Source organism: Cygnus atratus, chromosome 5, assembly GCF_013377495.2.
Source record: "Cygnus atratus isolate AKBS03 ecotype Queensland, Australia chromosome 5, CAtr_DNAZoo_HiC_assembly, whole genome shotgun sequence".
NCBI classification, from domain to species: Eukaryota; Metazoa; Chordata; class Aves; order Anseriformes; family Anatidae; genus Cygnus; species Cygnus atratus.
In genome coordinates this window covers 11,362,233-11,379,061 of record NC_066366.1, presented here as the reverse complement: position 1 = coordinate 11,379,061, position 16,829 = coordinate 11,362,233, and the positions used below count along the sequence as shown (strand labels likewise).

At 38.8% G+C, this 16,829-nt stretch overlaps 1 protein-coding gene across 1 annotated transcript; it reads right to left on the bottom strand.

Annotated features, from left to right (window-relative positions):
* On the bottom strand, positions 1 to 15,691 carry CSRP3 (cysteine and glycine rich protein 3). Its single transcript, XM_035550120.2, has 6 exons — positions 15,593 to 15,691; positions 8,876 to 9,007; positions 4,152 to 4,320; positions 2,567 to 2,702; positions 1,726 to 1,819; positions 1 to 655 (listed from the first exon to the last, which is right to left on the bottom strand). Exons 2-6 carry the CDS (start codon positions 8,985 to 8,987, stop codon positions 576 to 578), a joined length of 591 nt encoding a protein of 196 aa, XP_035406013.1. The 5' UTR covers positions 8,988 to 9,007; positions 15,593 to 15,691; the 3' UTR covers positions 1 to 575.
* Between the last annotated feature and the right edge of the window lie 1,138 nt (positions 15,692 to 16,829).

Here is a 16,829-nt window from a genome sequence, read left to right as displayed (position 1 = left end):
TGTGAAGCAATATGAGTACTTTATTGTAGCTTGAAAACATACAATAACAAAACTGACAGCACTATATTCTAAGAAAACTTGCTATTTCTTCAGAAATAGCTCCCTTTGAAAGAGAATTTCAGATACTTTTTAATTGTCTCAAAGTGAGTAACATCTGTTTTGCCATAATACAAATAACATCAAAATGTTCAAAACACCACTAGGAAACTGGCCTAAGTCAGAACACGCTGACCTTTACCGCTCTGTGATCCGTAAGATATCTCTGTCTTAATGGGACAGTATGCTGAGTCTTTGAAAATTCAGACTAAAATGTGGTAAATAGTAGTTTAAGAAACAATAATGTTCCTTGAACAGAAGTTTTTGTCTTTATTTGCTCTAAACGTAAATCTAACTTTATCATTGTAACTTTTTTTAGGCTATTCTAAGAATTTCTTAAGATACAAGTTTGCAAGCTTTTTCTGAAGGTGGAGAATATTAAACAAATGCCCTAGTTTATTAGCGATATGTGATGTTTTTGTTTTCCTTGTCAACTGTTATCTGCTAACATCAACAGCAGACTCTGTTGCATCCACTTCTCATTCGCATTCTTTCTTTTCCGCTTGAGTGAGGCCACCAAAACCAATTCCTTTGGGACCAAAATTTTTTGCATAGCAAACTGCAAAAGAAGGAAGAGGGTAAATAATATTAGGAATGTTTTCATGTCGAGGTAAAGGACTTGTGTCTTTAATACTACTTCCAAATATAAGTTAATAAAAAGAAGGAAATGTGAATGTCTTTCTTGATAGTGTCAACAGAGTCTAACAGTGAAACATATTTGACTTAAACGGAAGTTTCATATCTGAGATTCTCCAAAAAAGTCAGAAACAGTATGTATTCAAGGTTTAAGTAATGTTTTCTTTAAAACTGCTTTCCCATCCATACAGACTATTTTCAAAGGAGGTTAAAAGAACTAGAATGTAGTCCAAACAGCTTTTGATGGTAGTTTAAGCAATGCTGTGTTAACTGTGTATTGCTAAGTGTATGCATGTTTATTTATCACAATTCGGTTTAAGTAATAATGGTCAGCATATTTCTCAAAATATGCCTATTTGACTACACCCTGTTGTCAGACTGTGCCCAACTTAAGTATTTTTTAGGACTCTCTATAGAGTTTAGCCTAGGATATGAAAACTTGGCATACTTTGCCCCTTAAGCTGTTTCACATAGTTAAGTGAAATCTGCAAGCTTTGTTGATCTGAGAAGAATATCTGGATGTATAATTTAGCATGAACGTGTTATCTTCTCTACAACCAATATAGCAGAAGTATCTTTTAATTCTTCCTGGCAAGAATTCCAGTTGGGATCATGACCTTCAAAGATCTATCTGTATATTTGTGATTTAGTTTTTTTATTTTTATTTTTTTTATGAGCAATTGAGATTGTGTAGGTACAAAAATTTGCCCAGCAGGTATGGCCAGTGTTCCTGTTAGGAGGTCTGAGGATAGATCAGAGAGGGTGTTTTTGTAGAAAAATTACAGATTTAAAATTTAAATGTTCATAGCAGAAGATGCAACTGCAATATTGCCACAGTTCTTCCTTTGTTTTTGGAAAGTTGTTAAAAAAAATAAAATGAAAATTCATGTAGTTGTTAAACATGCAGCAGTAAATCTTGATGGCAATACTAGGTCTAAAAGGAATAATCTTACGCTGATTCGATAACCCAGTTGAGGTCATTGCAATCCTTACCTTTACAGTAGAGCTCTCCATCTTTGTCTGTAACATTGGTAGATTCTAAACTCTTTCCACAAATAGCACAGCGGAAGCATGTCTTATGCCAAGGCTGAGGAAATGAAGACAATTCATTGTGTTACAGCAAATGCACAGCTAGCAGATGCAAGAAACAAATAACTGTTGCTTTAGCCTAAAACTGTCGTCTTGCTCTTAAGGCTTCCACTTTTCGTCCTTCTAGATTTTTTTTTTTTTTTGATTATCCCACTTTATTATACCATTATTATTTAACATCTTACCTAGCAACTTGCTTGTTAATAGAGGTCTGGTAAAAAGCAGAGAGCTTTAGATAGTGGCCTCTCCCTTCGTGTGCAGAGGTAATATTCTAGTGAGAGTTTAGAGCAGAGGGCCAGCATGTCACGGGATGCTGGCTTTTCTTTTTTTAGTCAAAGATAATAATATAATCTTTTTAATATAATCTTTAGAATAATTTAATCTTTAATTTAATCTTTAATCTTTAATTAATCTTTAATTTTAGCTGCATTTGCCGCTAAAAACAAATGTTTAAATTATAACTATTCCAAAAGATGTTAGTAGGATGATGGTGGCAGAGGAGGCAGCCTGTACAGTAGCCAAAAAGGAAGGGTTGTTCCACAGACATCAACAAGATACAGAAAGTCCAGGCTTATGTAACAGTACATGACTTTAAACCTGATAGGCGTTACATCAGACTTTACCAAATTGTTAATTCGTCTTCATATTTTCTTCATCAAGACTGAGTAAAAACTTCAAGGAATGATTAGCTATAGTTTATCTGCATTTGAAAAACTTTTTTCCTAGTGTTTTAGTAACTACTTACTTTTCCTCCCCCCATTATCTTCTCTGCAGCGTACACTGACTTGCCACAGCGGGGACATTTATCCACATCGACAATCTTTTTGGCAAACTTTGAAGGGTTAGTTGGTGTAGAAGGGCGAGCAGGCTTTGGTGATCCCCTAAAACAGAAGTTTTCAGTGTTTTTAAAATGTTGCATAAAATGCTATCTTCATTTTAGAAATTTGAGGTCATGGTGTTTGTTTTTGTAAGGGAGAAAAATACTAAATTACTGGTCTAGGACATGCAAAAGGGGAAAAAAAAAAAAAAAAAAGAAACCAGAATTGTTACAGAATCACAGAAGTATTTAGGTTGGAAAAGACCTTTTGTTGTATTGCATAGTTGAAAAGCTGATACTGTAGTCACTGATATTTCCTGTATTGGCCTGAGCACAAGGAGTTAATGCTAACCACTTTTAATGAAAAGTGAAAGTAAAAAATAAATTTTGTTTTTGTTGAGAGGCAAAAAGAGAAAAAGAAGCAAAAGACCCCCACTTCTTGTGACTGGCTGACTGCTAGTACTCAGTAGTGAGCAGATCTTGAAAGGGAGGAAAAAAAAAACACTCAATTTTGCATGCTCTTTTTTGTTGTTTTATTTTTATTCACTGCAACATTTTGACAAGGAACCAGGGTTCTTAGGTGGCCCGGGGTCAAAAGCATCAGAAAAATAGCTTTGCTATTTCTAATAGCTTTGCTTTGTATTTCTGGACTTTGTGCTCTATGCCCTTGTGCTTGCTTAAAGTCATCGACAGAACTACTTGTGAATTATCAGATTGTTGGACTGCAACAGGTCATTAAGTCTACAGGACATAACAGTTTTGGATACAGAACTCTGCCCACAATGGATACATATCTTACATGGGGGTACAGTTAAATATGGTATTTGAGCTTTTATTACCTGCCTAGTATATTTGTTGATGAGTTCCCTTATAGTAATAACAAAAGAAAACTTTTTATTTTGAAATGTGCAGTTTTGAGAATCATAGGAAAATACTATAAAAACCTACTGTCAGACATAATTTCGTGGAGCTGAGGCTTTTTGAAGATGCTATCCCATGGGAATCCCTTTGTTCAGTCATGTTCTTGGTGTGCTTGCAAGTATTGTTCAAGCCACAGGGATGATTTAGAAACATTGTTTCTGTATTGAGAGGAGTAACAGTGTGTGGTATTGTGATTATTTTTGTAACAGTAAAACTTAACTGTATCTTAGCCTCTGATAAGATGAAGAAAATTCTCATGTTCTACGGTGAATGTGATTTTATCACAGTGCTACTCATGGCAAATTACAATTGCAGTGATTGCAGCATAGGTTCGTCTTGGCATAAAAAGGCTGCTGCTGCCTATTGAAGGAGGAGAAAATTCATGAAGAGAGCTTACAGAGACTGAAAATTATTAAAAAATGGTACATTGCTGTGTCCACTGAAGAAAAGTTTGTAGGAAGTTCTGTTCAGCCACTCATACCATGTGTTGTTTTAGGAACAGAATAAAATATCTCCCTGTACCATATATACCCCAATAAGTGACAAGTGGTATCAGAAAAACAGGCAGTGCTCTCAGTGGGATTTAACTCACTGTTGCAGATTCAAGCCTAGATGATCCCCAGTGTCAGTGCTGAGACATCCTGCCCCTTGTCCAAAGCCAACACCTTTGGGACCATATTTTCTTCCATAGCAAGTTTTGCAGTAGATTTCAGATTCGTGAGCTGCTACTGTGGTGCTGTCCAGAGCTTTTCTGCAAGCCACTAAAAACAGGAAAAGAGAGGCACAGATAAACATTTGCATACTCAAAGTTGAATTACTGTGGTTCAGAATAATTACAATTGGTGTTTATTTTTGTTCGTCTTCAAAAAATACACAAAAAGAGGGGTGTTAGTGCATAGTCAGTATAAAGTTTCACTGGGCTGTTGCTAACGTAATTGTTCATGCACACCATGTTTGTGCTCTCCAGTTACACTCTAACCCCAGAAGAATCTTGGGCTTGTCAAGACAATTTTTCTAGATCTGTGAGGCCAGAGAGGGATCTGAGGTAATCATCCCAAAGTCCCAAACCCTAAAAACAAGGGAGAGGTTGCAGGGGCGTCGATTCTACTGTGCATCTGCACCTTTCAGAATAGTTCCTCTGAGTCTGTAGCGGCTTTCTCATGTCAGCCCACCATATTTTAAGCTGGCAAGTTTTAAAAAGAGAACGTAACATACTTGCAGTGTCCAGTCAGAATCAAGTGGGATATATATTTATATATATATATATATATATTTATTTATCTCATTGCATTTTTTTGGGCTGTAGAGCCAGAGGAAGCAGTGACTCCAAATACCTGATTTTTTTCAACTTCCTCCAGGATGACAAGAATATGATGATGCAGATTCTAAGACCAAAAGGACCTCCTGCTAGTTGTATTTGTTATAGAGAAATACTGCGTGGCTTAGCTCACCAGAAAAGGTCTCAGAGACTTTTGGACAGAAGATGCCGTAGGAGCACCACATGCATAATGGAATGCAAGTTATACTCTCTATGTCACTACTTTAAATCTAGTCTCTAGCTGAAGGGATCAAAAGTTAATGAGTGCTAACAGCTGCTTATTTGAGGTCTCAGTAGACAAGTATCTATGTTTTGAGAAACACACCTCGAGCTAACAAACATAGCTAAGTTCAGTCTTGTGCATGCTTACTCTCAGCAAATGTGCATGGAAGGTAAGGCAGATAAATCTGAGTTCTCTGGGGTGCTTTGCTGATCTGAAATCTGATCATCTTTTTATGACCAAATCCTGTTACCAGGCCAGCGTATCTCCTTGCTGTATATGCATAGAAACTTGGACAATAATGAAAGGAAAAAATAGTAGTGGCAGTCTTCATGTGCTTGGTGACTGTGTATGCCACACTGATTTGGAAACTCAGTGTGAGACAGTCCCCACCCCATCAAGAGAGGATGAAGCTTTAAGTTATGAATGGCTATTTAAAAAAAAAAAAAAAAAGATTTTGTAGTATACTTAAAAAAAAAAAAATACTTCTTACAAATTGTTTAGTGTGTCAACAGTAGTTACTGGGGCGGGAGAGTGGGGTAGTGCGGGGAAATAATGTTCTCTTCAACTTCCTTTGACCAAGTGCACATACCGCAAAGGGCTCTCCACTCATGCGTGACCTGTTGATAGCTTGGAAAACAGTTGCTTAGCTCATGTAAGTAACACAAATCCGTGAATTGCACAAGTATTGAAACTAGATGGAAGATTAAGCCTCTAGTAAACCTATCTGAGTGTTTGATTAGTCCTTTTTTTTCCCCCTACGTTTAACCATCCTGCTGTGAGGTTTTTCTCAAATTCATTCAAGTCAGAATTTAAGGATTTAAGGTGATATTGGAGCTTTGTTTCCATCACTGTAGTGTGTAGAGGGGAATATAATTTGCAAGGACTTGTTTAATTAACAGAAATAAAATGAGGGGCTTCTGTAAATGTGTGAACTTGATCGCTTTGTGCTGCAGTCTCTTCTGCTTTGGGATTATAATTATGTTTGCTGCGGGAGTTAAGGGATGATGGAAACTCTAGCAGTAGATAAAGTGTTTCTATTTCTGGCTCTGTAGGGATAGAGTATCAACTCACCACAACAGATGGAGCAAAAGCCCTTGAAGAGCTATTGTTGAAATAACTTTGAGACCTGTCATCTGCTAACAGATACTGTTTGCAAGCTGGCACTAAGAAGTTTCAGGTTTATGGCGAGAGATCCTGCCAAATGTCCGTCACAGCTGTGTTTTAAGCAAAAGCTGACAGGGAAACAAGGTACGTAAACAGCAATCTGGGCAAGGAGAAAGGTTTGTTGGAAAGAAGTTTTAAAAACTGTCTGTAGGGGAAAAACTATGGAGTACAGATACCATGATTTTACAGTTCCGCTTATCTCATTTTTACTGTCTTAACAGGTTGGTTTGAATTGCGTGTAATTTTGCCCAAATTTAACTCTGTGCTCCAAAAATACTAGTGTTTTTCATGTGTCAGGTCAAATATAATACATGTTCAACTACATTGATTTAAATTGTTTTTTGTACCCAAGAGTGGGTACAGAGAGGACTGTTTTTCTTGTCTTGAGAAACAAAATCCTTTAACTGATTCATTGAAAAGTCCATGAACATGATACACGATATTGAATTATCCGGTCCAAAGCTAGTGTATGTGAATCATGGGAAACATAAAGCCAATTAACATACCTCTCACATGCCAGCTGGGCTTAGCTGCATCTTTAATTTTTGACCTTAGACATACTTCTGCTGGGAATACTTTTTGTAGTATCTAACCTATCTATAATTTAGTTCACACATGAGTACAATAGGCAAAAAAATAAAAACAGCAGACCTAATGAATGCTTGTTGTTTATCGTGAGTCATTTAAAAAAAAATCAGCTGTGCTAAGAATGAAGCTTAAACTTGTTTCGATATTAGATGTCTGAGAATGCACATACAAGAAAAATGTCCTGTTGGGTCATAGTTAATGATAGCTTTTTATTTTTATTAGACACTGGAGAGTCTATTCATTTGACACTGATATTTCACATATCACTTCTATCATTGAATAAAGCATAAGTGTCAATTAAATCTTTTATCATAATTAACACATCCATGCTTCTCTCCCTGTAGCTTCTCTGATCTATAATACTAATTGTTATAGGCAGCACATGGAAGCAATAAGCAGTCTCTAGTTTTTACCAAACTAAGATTTTAACCATCTGTAAGAATTGGCTGAAGGCTGTCAATTAACTACAACATTTTTTTGAGGGAATTCAAAGGCATCACTTGCAGGGGACAGGGAGAAGGGCAAACAAGACTCATGTATGTCCTTTGAACTGGTTCTGTACAGTGCTGTATTGTCATCTAAGCGTGTAAAAACTTTCTCACTTCTGAAAAGGAAAATTTTCAACCTATCCAGGAAAGGAGGGTAAAAAAAACTAAATTCAGTAGTATCAATTGTGCTGAACTTCATAGTGCAAAGGTCCTAAATCTTAATTGTCTGCAAAATACATTATTTAGCAATCTATAGTTCTTATCAAATTGTTTTCTCCCTTCGCAAAGGACAAACAGAGGTGAATTGATACCTTCTCTCTCATTTTTCAGGTGTTAACTCATCTGCAGAGAATGCTGTCTGCTGAACATTGAAGACGCTTGGGGAAAACAGTAAGCGAAATGGGACTGTAGGAAATATGGGGAAGGAGAAGACTGAGGTACTTGCAGGGTGTTGGTGGGAGATTTTGATGCCAGAGATAATCTTTCAGCTTTTCCGTGTGTATTTTTTTAGGGTTAATCATAAAAGTAGTCATCTCCTGTAATATCCTAATAAGACATACCTCTGTCTCAAGAGCACTGTTTGTGTAGTTCCTCTAGACTTTTTAACTTGAAACCTGTAGTATGCTACATTGTGGGACAGAGTAGGATTTCTTCAAGATTTACCTAGATACCGTATTTCTGCAGCACTCTAACAACCCTAACAAAAACCATCATGCTTGACAAAAGAGAAGTCAAGATCCTGAGAGAGACATTGCTCAGGGGTAAAAGCTTAGAAAACTGAAATTTGATGATTAAGAGCTGATGTGGAGCGGCAAACTGGTCTTACAGAAAGTTGACTGCTGTTTCTGAAAAGTTGCAATCATTTTCTATCCTTCAGTTACTTAAAAAAAACAACCAACCAACCAAACAAAAAAAAGTGGTGGTGGGGGAACCAGTTTTCGTCTTTAGTGGATTATTGTCTCTGGGAGTAAACTAATTAATCATCCTTACAGACAAGGATCCCTCAACTCAAAACTGACTTTCTACAGAGATTTAGTTAAAACACACTGCAGTTGAACAAACTCACTCAAGTCTTCGCTCCCTCCTCTCGTTCCCCTCCCCAGTGTTGCAGGCAGTATGTGCAACGTGTGGCTGCTTATGGTAGGAATATTTTCTTTGGCCCCATGGGATCCTTAAGGTTTCAAGAGAGTCATTCCAGAGTCAGCCTTGCTGTGCTGTGCTTGAAGTAGGAGGATTAGCGCGTGACTGCTCTCTCCTTTGTTTTCTCAGAAGATGTATAAGCCTTACAAAACTTTCCCTATGTGGAATTGGGTCTGACACTGGTTGTGGCTACTGTCCTGTATGTGGGTTGGGCTGTTTATGACCTGCTGTAGGTGTCCCATGGGCAAACATGTTGAGTTAGGCCAAATATGAAGCTTCTTTATTGTGTTTCTGCTTGGATGCAAGTTAACACAAAATAAATTACTAGCTTTAAGTGACAATCCCTACAGAGCTATGGAAATAGTGTGAAGTTAAAATGGTGTAGCCCAGCTTACTGCAGAGGAAGCATGTCTTGTGAAAACTCCTTCCATTGCACTGAATTTCCTCAGCGTGGTACACTGTCTTCTCGCAGGCACCGCATTTGGCTCCACCTCCCCAGTTTGGCATCCTTGTATGCGAAGGGCAACCTAGAAAATCAAATTGCATAAATAAATGCAATGGAAAAAGTGAGTTATTTTGAACAGAACAGCTTGATTTAATTTTTTTTCCCCCTTATTGTTCCCAACACCATCACCAGTGAACTGCTATTGCAGGGTGGCCCCAAGCCAGGATCTGCTTGGGTGAATTGTACCATAGCACTCGTAAATTATCGGGTAGCAGAGAGGTGAGATGGCAGCTGAGAGTCAGCACAGATCTGCGTGCCAGGTCCTGCGTAAGAAGGCAGACCTGGGGAGACCTTCCGTGCGTGGCTGGTGTAATGGCTCTTGGAGGAGACACGCTGCGTATCTGTGCTGTAGGAGGAATGTCACAGCAGACTGATCGCGGGGTGAGGACACTAGCCTGGTGCTTTGGGGGAGCAGCCTCGGTCCTCTGCATGACACACTGTTGTAAATAAGGTTGTTCTTTAGCTTGGAATCATGTAAATACGATACATGGTAAATATGTTAAATGATTGCGAGGTGTTTCAGTAAAAAGATGATAGGGTCATTCTTACCTCTTCTGGAGAAGTGAATCTAGGATGTATTTACAACAAATAGTCATTTAATTTCAGTCCCGCCCTCCCCTCTATCCTTGCACAGTCTTTTCCCCTCAGTTCTTGCTTTCTTTTCATCTGTGCTGATACGGTTTTGTGAGGCAAATTTTAGTGGAGGCTAATAAACACTTTGAAGCTTTATGGGAGTTGAAAAGCAAAACTGTGGACAGAATTTGACCTTAAACTCTCTACAGAACAATATTGTCTGTAGGTTCTGTGAAGAGACGCTGTATTGTGCTATTTATGCATTTCCAAAGCATGACCTTCCTCAGTGATATATATAAAGGCAATTTTCTCTGTCAGTATGATGTCACATTCTCCAATGCATAGCTGGATAAATTCACCTTGAAGTTGAACAACTGTATGATGTTATTTCAGAAGACGCTGGAGTAGAAACAAGTTCTTTGTTCTTTTCTGAGTTCCTTATAAAACACGGTCACTGTGCAGCAAGATTATTGCTGCACAGTTGTTATGAAGTAATAACAGCTGTGCTTTCCTTTGTCAATTGTTGCTAAAATCTAAAGGTGGGAGAGAAAGACAGTAGTGCTTACTGTTGCAGTTACTATTGAAGTGCCTTGCCCAAGGTCACGTAGGAGAGCAGTGACAGAGCCTGGAGCTGAACGTACACCACCTGACTGCAGGCACAGTAAGTGCCCTTCCTGACGATTGTGCTATCACCCATCTGAAATGACCACAGCCTATGGTTTGCCCTTCTGTTTTCTTGTTTGAGTCATCGTTTCTGGAAAGACTGGAACGTCATCTTGTCATCTGCACGTCGTATTATCAGGTTGTTCCAGGCTCCTGGCTCAGGCCTCCTTTGTCCTTCTTGGAAAGCCAGTCATTTTCTTATTATAGTTCTTTCAAAGCCTGCTTGTCCCAGTTGTATTTGATTAAATCCACTGTCAGATATTCTTAAATAAGAAAAGGATTTTCACTACTGAATCAAGTCTGCCACCTGAGACTTTTCTTCTGATGTCATGTAAGAGAGGGGAAATTATCATAGCAGTGATGTAATGTAGCTGTTACTTTAAACAGCTTGCATTATACCCTAACATTTTATAGTGTCTGTACATATGACTCTAACATCCCATTTACTCATAATCTCAGTGACTTCTGTACCATATCTGCTAAATTTCAGAATGAAATTAATATTTTCTACCTGCCAGCTCTACAAACTTAATCTGAAGCTGAAGGGAGTTCTTTCTGGCTACTAATGCTAAAAATCACGCAACTTAAGTAAAAGGCAACAGTATCAGGCAAAACCAAGATAGGACTGTAGCATAGGAGCGTGTGCTCATGCTGAAGCAACAGCACTGCAACAGCAGTGTAGGCATATTTTAACTATCAATGTTTGATAACAATCCAGATATTAGCATATCCTAACGTATCCACTGCATTACTCTGGTTATTAGTATATCCCTAACCCCATTTAATCCCCCATTCGCTGTTGTGACTGTTACCTGCGGTAGACAGCATATTTGACATCCTACTGCAAGACCCAGTCTCTCCTTTGGGATGCTGATTTAGGCTTAGTGGAACCAGCTCCTTAGCTTGATCAGCCTAGTCCTCGGCTGCCATAAAGCAACTACTCTATTAAATTATTTCAGACCCTGTCAGTTCTCCTGCTGCTCTGGCAGCAAGAAAACACTAATGATGCATAAGAGAGGAAAGCTCAGCTTGCCTCTGTGTTTTATTTGTAATGTAACAAGAAAGAAGCAGAAATACGATGTAGAGATCTGATGTAGTTGAAATAAATAAGAATAACTGTATGCAAGGAATGGATTATAAATTTGTTTCCCTCTTACTCAGGAATGCTTTAACGAAATAGTGCTGTTTAAATCTTTTTCCCATTTCTTTTAAATGGGAGAAAAGGGAATAGGGAGAAATATTTCACTTTGGTAAAATCTTTTCTCTGCCATTTTATGTTCTCCCTTTTTTCAAGTATTTTTGTATCAGTGTTATTTTTTCTTTTAAAATTAAAGTAATACTTATCAAAGATTTTAAGAGAAGGAAGAGCAGCGACAGAAAATTCAGTGTAGTGATTGAAAATTAAGACAAGATTTTTGCATTCACAGCATCTTCTTTGATTCAAGTTGCCAGTTGAATCCTGTACCCACTGGAGCAGCATTGGTAGCTGCCTTGGGAGAGTGTGGTTTGCACCTCTAGCTACCAACAGAGTAAAACTGCTTCTGCTGTTTTAGTTCCCTTCAGAGAGAGAGAGACAGTATTTCAAACTGTGGCAACAGGAGACTTGTTGGAAACTAATTCTGATTACATCATTAGCTGAAAGAAAAAAATAATCTCTGAAAGTCTGATAATGCTTGATAGTTACAGGCTGTGGTTAGAGCTCTTAAAAGAACCATTGCTCCTGAGGCTAATTATAGTTCCATGACTGGGCATGCATACACATTTTCCATGCTTTTTTGGCATCACCTGATGGGAAGCTGTAGGAGAAAGAAGTCATGGTAAAAATGTTCCCGTAAGGATTCTGGCATAAGAATGGCAGTGGATGGCATGATGTCTGCACTGGCTGGCTTAATAGCTGGGTGAGGGACCAGGGCAACTCCACAGTCTGTGTGTTCTTGCTTTGTTCATCTCCCTGAATGCAGAACTGCGGTGGCCCTCCCTGCAGATGCTGCCTGTGCAGCAGGATTACTGCGAGCCATTAAATTCTATCTCTGTCTGCACTACCTGCAAATAGAACTCGGCCTCCTATTTGCCATACAAAAATTATACCCGAAGTCTTAATTCCACTTAATTTCATTTGGTGCCTGTATCTAAACTCATTTGAAGTCACCTGAATTTTGTCATCTTAGTCTGGTTAATTTACAGGGACTACTAGCCACATGGTATTTTTAATTTTTTTTTTATTTTTTTACATTTTGGTGATCTATACTAGTGTTACCCCTTGTTGGCAGGCACTTCTGGTACTGTTAAGCTGGAGGAGAGTGCTTGGTCTTGCTGTAATAGTATTCAGCAGCTTGTATCATTCCATTTCAAAATGCAGCTACTACATGGAGTAGAATTTATTACACATTGGATGTGCAGCCAAGGATGCGTGCTTCACTTTATTTAGATAGTAACACCACTACATAGGCTTGCCTCAGACCGAAGGAGCCTTTGAAGTGTTTCTGTGCTCTTCACAAGCACGAAAAAAATGTGAGTTGTCTTCTCCTGGGCTATTAGGCATGCTGTACAAATCTGGATGTAACATAACTGTCACAGAGTGTGTCACTGATCAGAGTACTATTGATAAGAGTATAATCCAAAAATATGTTTAGATCCATTGATCTAAATAGGAAGTGGATGAGGTAGTGGCCCTAGAAGTTTCCTAGAGGAGCAGAAGATAGCGATAGACAGTGCAGTGTAGGTGAAAAAAGATGTTGCGCGTAATTTTGGTGTTTGTTTGCAAAATAGTAGGTTTTCCCTCCTAAATGCTGCTGTGTTTGATAGTCTAGAGCTCAAGTAATTTCTGTGTAAATGGCAGAAATCATTTATCATGTGGCTGGGAGGATTATCTCAGGGTGCCACGTGCTACAGGATGCCTTTTAAGCAGATAAACAGAATGGGAAACGTAGGTCTTCACGATCACTTCATTGATCCTGCTGTGGAGCTGAACCACGGCTGGCAGGAGCGATGTGCCTTGCATCTCTGGTTTAGTCCTAGCTAGAGCTGTTTGGCCCAGACTTGGTTAGGAGCATACGAATTCTGATTTCTTTTATAAGAAACAAAGAATAATAATATCAGATTAAATCGCTGTCTACGCTGAAATGCAAGTATTGAGGCTATGCTTGAAATTCTTTGCCCTGTGGAAGTCTGTGGGAAATGTCAGTGCAGGCAGGACTTGGGTCTGGTATCTAATCACAGCGCTGCTGCTGCCCTGTCCTGTGACTCATTCAGCCCTCCTTAGTGCTACTCACCTCACCAGCCCCATGGGGATAAAAATACACGGCTTCCTTTGTGAAGACCTTTGAATAGCCTTGATAGAAAAGGTAGAGCTGGATCCCGTTATGTATACTCGGGGATCTCGCAGCACGTCGCGTGCTGTTCCTGCCGGGCCTCCGGCTGCCGCCCCAGCGAACCCAGTTCCCTCACCAGCCTTGTCTTGTATCTGTTGGCCTCATAGGAACGTTTTGAGTATTTCTGGACATCTAAAATGGCACCGAGGGCAACTGAATTCTATCTATAGTGTCTCTTCTGAAGGGGAAGTAATCTCTCTTGATGTTTCTAGTTGATTTTTTTTTCTCTGTCAGTTTTACTGTTATTTTGTGTGGCATTCCTTATTGGCAAAAGGTTTGTTTGCTTTAAAAATGATTTAAGTGTTTCAATTCTGTTTGAAAGTAGCGATAAAATGCCACTACAGGTTTTCTCTTTCTCTGTAACTAGTGCTCAAAATGTTCTGTTTTATCTTGATGTGTATGCAGTGTAAAGCACAATTCTTGCCACAGCATCCCGAAATGCCCAAAGGTGTTTTGGTCAAAATCTAATCCATTGTGGAAAGCATTGTATGTCTTAGCAGACTAGACCTACAATAGAGAAAATGTTTGTATTTGAGGAGTGAGCTCATTTAATAAAAGATGTGATATTGTTATATATTGGCAATCATATTTCTTACATTCTGATGCATTCAGTGGACTATGGATACACACAAATTTTAGGTCAGTTAGTGTAATATATTCAGCCTCCACCATGATCTCATGATGGCTAGCATTTCTTCCTTTATTTCTGTGGTAAACCAACGTGTAGAGATGAAGGGATGGGATCTTCCACACTGAAATGGGAAGATGGACATGGTTTTTTCATTGACACTGGTCACTCTGAGTGCTTTTGAAACAAAGAAATTTAAGTGACATGACATGAAGCACATGATGGGCAAAGCTGATAGAAAAATACAAAGTCCTGTGCCTGAAACTTCTGCTTTAATCTCTGTGTCCTTCCTAAGTATCTACTATTTTCTCTCATATTAATGCTGTATCGCTGTTAAAAATTTCTCGATGCACACTTTCAGAGAAATTTAAGCTGACACCTCCAAAAAAAAAAAAAAAGTTACCCCCGACACTAGAACCAGGTACTTAGTTGTGACTTTAAAAAGGAACCTAAAACCCAACCCTTCCTGCCCCCTGCACGCGTGCTCACCATTTCACATCGATTCATGTGGATTCATGTAGAAAGCTGTATACCATTGTACAAATGAGATGTTCATTTTTCCAGAGCTAATCCTCTGCTATCAGCTTTCACTTTTCCTTTCTTTCCTTCACTATGCCCATAGTCATGCACTAAGTCTTTTTGTGGCAAGCAAAACTGTTACAGGCTGTAAAACATTGCCATGATAATTGAGATTGGGCACAATTATTTTATATAAATGTAAGGCTTTATTCTTTGAGATAATTTGATCTTTAGATGGATAGCTTTTCAAAGTAAGTAATGTTTTGTTTTGTTTTTTAACTATTGTGGCTATTCTGAGTACCTTGCTGATCATGCTGCCATTTAATGCTTGTGTGATCAGTGTCTGAATTCTTTCATTCCACACTTTTTTTTTATGCCTTTTTCTTTTTAGCCAGTTTAGATAGAAAATTTCTTGTTTGATATAAAACCAATTAGTGACTGATGTTAAATACGCTGGTTTTTTTTTTTTTTTCTAGAATACTTCTGTCTGAGAGCAGGTAAACTTTTATGCTTTAGAAAGCATATGTACGTGGACTACCAGTGGAAAACACAATTCTGTAGTTTTGGAACATTTTTAAAGTTTCTGAAACTTCTGTTATCTGGTCCTGCATGTAGTCAACGCGCGCCTCGTTAACAAGGATCTCCACGGCCCTGTTCTTGTAACACCAGTAGCTACTAAGTAGGCTGAGAAGCCCAGACGAATCTCTTATCAGTTGACTACTACAAACCTAAAATACTGCGGTCAGCTCTGTAGGGCTCGCTATACGTTTTCTTAAGCAATAAGCAAGTTCTACTACCTGTTGGGGAAAAAAACCCAAACCCTTAGCAGCAGAACCCCATATAGCGTACTTACCAGAGTAGCTTGATGTTTTTCCCTGTTTTCTTATGCCTCCAAGGATGTGAACTGGAAGGATTCCTGCACTCTTTAAATGCAGTGGCCGCCACTGCTGGCCCTATAGGCTGGGAGGGGAGGGGAATGAGAGAGGGCTTCAGGGATCTGAGCAATGCCATTGCTATCATCGAGCTGAAAATAACTTCTGACAAAAGCCTGGCATTTTGTTCCCTTATGTCCACTTGTGAGTAGGTGGACAACAATGCAGCCCCTCAGATGACACCTAGAGGGCATTCCTAAATGCAGTCTAATAGATCATAAATAAAGATTAAAGTTTTGTAGTTGCTATTGCATTGCTTAAATGTGAAACATAAGATAGTGTTTCCTGAAAATGAGGATTTAGTCATGAATGGTCACATTGCAAAAAATAATTTGCCAAAATAACTATAGCTATTCACATGTAAAACTGTTTGTAGGAACCCCTCTGGAATTCAGCAGCTTTAAACCAAAGAAAATTTCCTTCTGCTGAGCAGTTCATAACTTGATATCTACAAAGAGTTTGTCTGATTAAGCTTTTAGAGTTCAGAGATGTTTGTCTGTCATTTTTTGATTTTTACTTTTTTTTAGGCACTAAGATAGCTAGTTAATATGCATGATGCTTAGCATGTCTTATCACTGGTAGCATATATTTGCTGTGCCTCAGTGAGCCCCTAGGAAACGGATGATGCCACAGCTGTATGAGAAATGCAAAAACCCAAGTATGAAGCACTTAAAGTTCCTTTTTGACAGGTGTTTATTTTAAGAGCTTTGAAGATCTAGAAGCTAATTCTTGTTTGCTAAATGGGCTTTTAAATTGAGAAACTTTCTTCAGTGTCGTGGATTTTGTGGTGTGTGAAAGGACCAAGCCCTTGCAGCTTAGGGGTTGAAAACTGAACAGACTGATGCTGAGGGTCCCAACTCTGGGACGGTCAGGGAAATGCAGGGAGCTGAGATGCCAAATCCATGTCAGACCTTAGGATTTTAAGGTACCTGTTCACTGAGACTACTTTGAAAGCTCTTAGGAGCCTGTAGGATCCCTTGACTGCTGAGTCCGGCAAAGATTTTGTAATGCAGAGACAGGTCCTTGATGCAGAGTTAGGGACCTGTTTTTTCTTGAGCAGGAGACCAGGACTTGACCTCTTCTTGGTCATTCTTCCTGGGCAATTCTTGAACTCTTTTGCCTATATCAAATAAGGCTGAATGCAGAGGTGACGCTGCA

Bases quoted from the DNA above. Each gene is read 5' to 3' on its own strand.
- CSRP3 (XM_035550120.2), bottom strand. From the start codon at position 8,987: ATGCCAAACTGGGGAGGTGGAGCCAAATGCGGTGCCTGCGAGAAGACA. The intron at 1,820-2,566 runs GTAAGTAGTTAC...TCATTTCCTCAG, and splicing joins AGATAATGGGGGGAGGAAAA to CCTTGGCATAAGACATGCTT. The intron at 656-1,725 runs GTAAGGATTGCA...CTTCTTTTGCAG, and splicing joins TGGAGAGCTCTACTGTAAAG to TTTGCTATGCAAAAAATTTT.